This window comes from Anas acuta, chromosome 1, assembly GCF_963932015.1.
Source record: "Anas acuta chromosome 1, bAnaAcu1.1, whole genome shotgun sequence".
Lineage (NCBI taxonomy): Eukaryota > Metazoa > Chordata > Aves > Anseriformes > Anatidae > Anas > Anas acuta.
The window spans coordinates 121881093-121887887 of NC_088979.1; the positions used below are offsets into that span (position 1 = coordinate 121881093).

Genomic DNA, 6795 nt, shown 5'->3' on the forward strand with positions numbered 1-6795 from the left:
TATATACACATGCATACACATCATGTATTAGAGATGCTGAAAGTGAGAACGGAGGAGGTGTTCAAGTAATTCCACTGTATTACAAAGGGGGTGGGAGTCATAACCTCAGCTCTGGCAATCGCAGGCTACCCGGCATTTCTGGGGTTGTTCAGAAGTCCATCAAGAGCCGCAATGAGTTCAGGTTTTGGCAGTGAGGAGGTTACCAACCGGCAGTGTTCTCACTTCATCCACTCGGCTCTTGTGAATCTGGAAGGCAGGAGTCACCCAGCGGCCGCAAGAGCACTGCTCACCCCGCCAGCTAAAGGAGCCCAGCTTCGACGTACATTTGGGACACAGAAGCTGCAAGAAAAACAAATGACCCTGTTATAAGCTGCATTCGGATATAATTCCACGTGAAATGTAATTCTGCGGTACATTAAGTTACGGCAACCTGCACTAAGCCAGCTCCTGCCCCTGTAGCTGAAATGATACAGAAAAACAGGCCAAAAAGAGAGCTGAATGGGCTGGTGCTTGCCATGCCCTGGGGTGTAGGAGACAGCTGTGCTGGCAGAAGGGGTGGCGTGGAAATGCAGCTCATCAGACCTGGTGTGGTTCCAGGAGTTAGGCCTCAGCCAGCCTGAGACCACAGCAGGTTTTTAAGTCTCACAAACCCTCATCCAACACCCTTGCCAGTGTTCTCAGGCCAACAAGATCTCGAGCTCATTTCCTTATGAAAGGATATTTCACATCTGAGAATCCGTCAGTGATCTGCAAAGTTGATGCAGGAGAGGCTGGGAGACCTAGGACAGTGTGTGGGGGCCTTCACATGAGGGAATAGCAAGTTTTTGTCTTGACAAATAAAATAAAATAATAAAGCACATTCACCTGTCCTTCCATGACTCCCAGTAACGCTGGCTCCATCCACTGCACGGGCTCAATGAAGTAAGAGGTGCACTTATCAGGGCCACTGCCAGAAAGCTGCGTTGACTCCGTTATTCTCTTGTGAATAAAGGCTGTTGGTCCGTCTCCTTCCACATGGGACAAAATGCTGGAGCTACGGAATAGAGAGCGCCTGTCCTCCATGACAGAAGGGAGGAAAAAGCAGAAAAAAAAAAAGTAAAATGCTTGGTTTTACTGCGGAAACTTAGAGACACAATATATATAGTGTGTGTGGCACACACCATATGGACATTTACAGAAGATCTTATCCCTGTTCTAACAATAATGACATACCCACTGATTTACACAGGCTGTTTTCCTCTTGAGATCACTTCAAAATGCTATGTTGTGGGAAATATGAATGGCTCAATACCTGCACTTCCTGCATCTGTAGAGAACCTCTGTGCTCGGCGTTTGACACATATTGGTTGGATCAACAGCAAAGACTTCTCGAGGTAAGTCTTGAAGTTCTGCAGAGCAGACAAGATTAAGTTGCAAATCAGATCAATAAAGCCATGATACATTACAGCGGGAGAGCACCATGCCTCTGCCCCAGTCACTGTATGTAAAAGCTACTTTCTCCACATCAATTCATTCACTCACCCATTCCATTTGCTAAGTTCAAACTAAAACAGCCTCATCCCACCACACCAAAGATTGGGATTTATTTAGTACAACAAAATGGAATCTAGAATTTGGCCTTAGCAAATGCAAATTAGTTGCCTTTTGCTCTGTGCTCTCACTTAAAAGGGAAATAAAAACATAGGAGGAATTGTTAGAGAACAGTTCATCACAGATTTGTTTTTAAGACATACCTCAAATACCCTTTTTTTCTCCCACTGATGAGCTAGAACTGTGTAAAGACAATATGATGTGAACGTTTGTCTGTGTGACTCAAGGCTCCACTACTCTGAGGGCAGTACTCACAGTCAACAACAACTGAGCTCAGTCTGTAAAGTGGCATCTCACTGATGTGCTTCTGTGTGCCTTTAAGGATAGATGGATGCATCATGCTCATCCCACCTGAGATGTCTAGCTATGGAAGGACATCCACTGCTTTGCTGTCCATGCAGAGAGACATCAAATAGGCTCTGCAATTAGTGTGTGTTTTTTTTTTTTTTAATGATCTGTGAACCATGGCCCACCACCATAGTCATACGCTACAGCACACAAGACACAGAGATCTTGATGCACAGCTAGTGAAAGACAGTCACAAACCACAGCAGCACAGGTCAGAGACCACAGATGGGGGCACATGCCTTAAAACTGCTAACAATGAGAACTTAAAGCAAGCGCACAGCAGAAAGATCCACCTGGATGCCTGGTGCTGCCCATGGGGCAAAAAACCACGGAGCAGAAAAACCGTGTGACTGCCCTTACGCTGTGATCACCCACCCAGGCCTTTGGCAGACCACAGAGGCAAATTTCACCTCAAGCTCGAGTGCCTCCGTCAGGGGCAGCGCTCCCCCTGCCCCTCACTCACCGGGGTACCTCTCCCTGAGCATCTGCAGGCGGTACCGCTTGTACAGGGCGCTGCTGCTGTCCACCGCGCAGCCCATGGCCTCGTACAGCTTCAGCTGCCCCTGGAAGCCCGGGTTCACCCTGCGCTGAGAGAGACAGAGAGAGAAGGGCAGGGGCTGAGGCCGGGTAAGGGAAGGCAGCGCCTCCTCACCCCCTCCTTCAGCCCAGGCACTCACTCGGCATCGGGCTTGGCCGCCCTGACAGCAGCGTACGCCTCCTCCCAGCCCAGCCCCTGCGTCTTCATCAAATAGGCGGTCACCACGGCCACGCTGCGGCTCACCCCGGCATGGCTGCAAGGGAAAGGCGCAGGATGAGGCGAGCCCAGCCCCGGGGGGCTGCCAGCCGAGCCCAAGTCCCGGTCCCGACCCTCACCAGCGGACGAGGGCAGCCCCGCCGCCCGCCCGCGCCGCGCCGATGAAGGCTGCGCACTCGTCCAGGCGGCTCAGCAGGTCAGCTCCAGGCTCGTCCAGCACACGAACGTGCAGGGTCCGCACCCCCGGCAGCGCCGGCGGCTCCTCGGCGTCCACCGTCAGCACCGCCACCACCCCCGCGGCCGCCAGCGACGCCGGGGACGAGCAGGACGCCGCGCCGCCCACATACAGCCCCGCCGATACCGGCACCATGCCTCCCGCACCGGGATCCGCCATGGCGCCCGCCCGGTACCGCCCACAAGATGGTGGCGGCCGCCGGCGGCCGCCCACAAAATGGCGGAGGGGGGCGGGATGGAGGCGGTGGCGGGGATCTGAGGGGAGCTGTGAGGGGCGGCTGGCAGTAGTCCACTCCCCCCCTTTTTTTTTTCCAACCTGCGTTTATAAGATGTTACAAGGCAGAAAGTAATAGCTGATACGTGTTCAGTGCTGCCAGCCTTTCAGGTGCTACGATGAGGCTGTGAGCATGCCAGCTCTGGAATATCACAGAATCACAGAATTGTCTAGGTTGGAAGAGACCTCAAGATCATCGAGTCCAACCTCTGAACTAACACTAACAAGTCCTCCACTAAACCATATCACTAAGCCCTACATCTAAACGTCTTTTAAAGACCTCCAGGGAAGGTGACTCCACCACTTCCCTGGGCAGCCCGTTCCAATGCCTCACAGCCATCTCAGTAAAGAAGTTCTTCCTAATATCCAACCTAAAACACCCCTGGCACAACTTTATCCCATTCCCCCTCGTCCTGTCACCAGGCACGTGGGAGAACAGACCAACCCCCACCTCTCCACAGCCTCCTTTAATGTACTTAAATTCAGTCACAGAGGAAATTCGAGTCACAGAGAAAACCATGAAAGCATCGAATATTGTGGTCTCACAAATACTCAGAAAGCAAGCATCGTTAATAAAACTCCAGATGCGTTGCTGAAATGATAGGGCCTGAGTGGACAAACGGATTAAAGGTGAGATCCGTCACTGCAGGACAACCTAGCACCTACATTTTTTCAAAGATTTCTGTTATCCTTCTACCTCAATGTAGTCCCTGTGATGTAAACACTACATTCAGTGAGGAAAGGAGGCCTGGAGGAGTATTTATTTGGGAAGCCTCTGGAACCAACTCTGGTATGCAGGTTTGTGTTTGTGAATTGCTGGCTTGGAGATTAAAACAACCCCTAGGGCTGTGAGGGCCCTTCATTCCCTGTCTGTTACCTTTGTAGGATGTTCACGATAAGCAGGCTTCTTTATCTGAGACGAGTTTTTCTACAGGAAATCAACCACACAGAAAATCTGCGGGGAAACAAAATCAGCTCACTTGTAAAATCTGTTACACAATCACATCCACATAAACGGGAGTAAAATTGACTTACAGAATAAAACTACCAGCAGTTAGCTTTAACTCTTTCTAGACTGAGGCTTCTCATTCAGGACTCAAACTGTAAGCACCTTTTTACTGTCACAAATTTTGCATTCCTGTAAACATTTTTGTTACACACCTTACAGACTGACTATGCTTCTCACTGTAACCTAAAACTGAGTCCAGACCAAGTAATTCCTCAGGAGCCTTGCGTAAAACCTCTGAGTAGCTTCTTGCTACTAAAAATCAAATGCCTGTCCCAGCTTGAAACCTGTCACACTCATCTGTTTTGTGCTGGTTCTCATGCAGCAAGTGGACTTTAAACTGCAAGAGACTTCTAACTAACTCCTGATTTCTGTTCTGATCTCTTAACCAGGCCATGACTTGCATTTGGTGCTGATATCTGATACTGTGTAGACAGAGGCAAGCCGTCTTCCTTGAATCCAAGATTTATTACAAGTTAAGCTATGGAAGATCATGGAGCAATGCAGAAATCTTGGTGCAGCTACTTTTTTTCTGCCCTGCATAGGGTTCAGACCTGTTGTAGGATGAGAGGAGATAGAGCACTCCTACTCCCACAGAGTAAGATGTACTGTCTTAGCAGGACACCCATGGAAAACATTACCATGCAGCACATCCACAGCCTTAGCTTTTCCTTATCGCAAAAGATCCCGATACTTTACTTCCTCAAACTTTATTTGTCTAAAGTGATCTCTAGCGTGTAGCTGCAAGTTTTTCCCAGCATAGGCAGAAAGGCCCATAGGCTGCCTGACAAGTTTCTAAACAGAAGGAAAATGTTGGGTTTCATAAGAAAGAGGTATGGTAATGCTGTTTTCCCAGACTGAGATGTGTAACCTTACCCTACCTCCCCTGTATGAGATAAGAGAGCCTGAAAGCCCCGATTATCTGTCACTGGGAGGATTGTTCTTGCACAGCCCTGGATGAGACAGCTGTAGGCTGAACTGCTACAAAAACAGTCTGCAGGGGCCCCTCAGAGCATTGTAGGATGCCAGCTGGCCACGGAGGGGGGTGAGGCTGGCAGTCACCTCAGACCTGATAAGGTGAGATTAAACCTGGTGGAAAGGGAGATTGTTATCCCCATCCACCAAGAGAGGTGGATGGAGCTGGGGCTTGGAGGGGCAGCTGTCACACTGCAGGACAGGCCACAGCAGAAACCCTGACAGAGATGCTACCCACCCACGTGCTCTTCAAGGACTCCCCGACCCATGCTGGTAGGGAGCAAGGTTGTCAGCCTTGTGCTGGGACACAGCAGCTTACAGGGTTATAGAGTTTCCATGCACAGTGCTGGCGGCCCACAAAGCAGGCCAAGAGTTACATGTGCTTTAGGTAAGCCCAAAGGCTTCTCAGTCCAGGTAAAGTTTGCTGTCAACCTGCCTCACCTCCCATGCTTGTGCTGGTGCCCATGCGATTGCGTGGTGGCCCTGTTAGCAGGCTAGCCCAGCTGAATTTGACCTCTTCGGCTGGATCAGTTTTCAGCTGGGTCAGTTCCTTGAGCTGCCTCACTGCCCGGTGGCATAAACCTGACCTCCGAGCATGGGTTAGGAGAGTCTCTGATAGCTCTGATTTAGATTATTTTAAACTACATACCTACTTTATGTATGCAAAACCTCCTTTTCCAGTTACCATTGCCACCAGCTAGAAGAAAAGGACTTGTTGAAAAAAAAATCATAAAGAATTCAGGCAACTTTTCAATAAAAGCCCCCATCATCTATCAGGGAAAATTAAAAGCATACTGAAAATAAAGGTAGGTGAAAATTAAAACCAGATCAAACTCTGTGGACCTTTATTTGTGAAAGTAACTAACAGCTGCAACAAACTACTATGGCAAAGCACTGGATTATCCAACTCTTGAGGGATTTGAATGAAGTCTGCAGGCAAGTACATGTTATTGAAGGGGCTGTGAGTTTATGTCAGTATTTTATGAGTACTAAGTGATAGTTAATCATGTCTGTTAGCCTTCAAATCTGTGAATTTGTGAGGATGACCAGTAGCCTTTTTTTTTTTTTTTTTTTTTTACATTGACAGAAGCAACAGACTGAGCTCACACGCAGAAGACTGCTGTCAGATGCCTGTGGGGTTGCTGCAGGTGTGGTGTGATCACTACACTCCTGTACATCAGCTCCCTGAGCTACAGATGATAAGGGAATGGGAAAAAGCTGTAATTTCAAAGTGAAAATCTGTGGTGAGGGAAAGTACAAGATTCGTGTGCAAGAGCTTCACACGAGTGAGGCTGCACTCCCTAAACAACTTCACTGTTTCTGTGAACTCCCCTTTGCTGTGTCTGCCACCTGCAGCTTGAGCATATGGTGATGTATCCTGGGTTTGCTCACAACTCCCAAAATAGAGTAAATATTTTTTTCAGTTTGATTTGCAAACTCCCCCTTCTCCTCCCCCTCTTCAGCTTTTGTCTTCTCCTACGCCACCGAAATTTGTTAACGGTTCGTTCTCCCCCCGGGTTCTGGGAAACCGTGTGACTAATTAAGTAGCTGGGGCAAGCTCAGGTGCAAGGAAAAACAACTCAGATGACGGACCACTGCCCACTCGCTCCAGTA

At 49.0% G+C, this 6795-nt stretch overlaps 1 protein-coding gene across 2 annotated transcripts; it reads right to left on the reverse strand.

Annotated features, from left to right (window-relative positions):
• Nucleotides 1-4: 4 nt before the first annotated feature.
• On the reverse strand, nt 5-3128 carry DUSP12 (dual specificity phosphatase 12). Of its 2 annotated transcripts, none has more exons than XM_068698648.1 (6): nt 2812-3128; nt 2616-2729; nt 2402-2520; nt 1292-1388; nt 865-1033; nt 5-339 (listed from the first exon to the last, which is right to left on the reverse strand). In XM_068698648.1, exons 1-6 carry the CDS (start codon nt 3084-3086, stop codon nt 178-180), a joined length of 936 nt encoding a protein of 311 aa, XP_068554749.1. In that variant the 5' UTR covers nt 3087-3128; the 3' UTR covers nt 5-177. The 2 variants fall into 2 exon arrangements, with proteins under 2 accessions (XP_068554749.1, XP_068554740.1); XM_068698639.1 differs by having other exon boundaries at nt 865-1051; nt 2812-3127.
• Between the last annotated feature and the right edge of the window lie 3667 nt (nt 3129-6795).

Coding starts and splice junctions, on each gene's coding strand:
- DUSP12 (XM_068698639.1), bottom strand. CDS start 3,086: ATGGCGGATCCCGGTGCGGGAGGCATGGTGCCGGTATCGGCGGGGCTG. Junction 2,730..2,811: donor GGGGCTGCCCTCGTCCGCTG/GTGAGGGTCGGG, acceptor TTTCCCTTGCAG/CCATGCCGGGGTGAGCCGCA. Junction 1,389..2,401: donor GCTCAGGGAGAGGTACCCCG/GTGAGTGAGGGG, acceptor TCTGCTCTGCAG/AACTTCAAGACTTACCTCGA.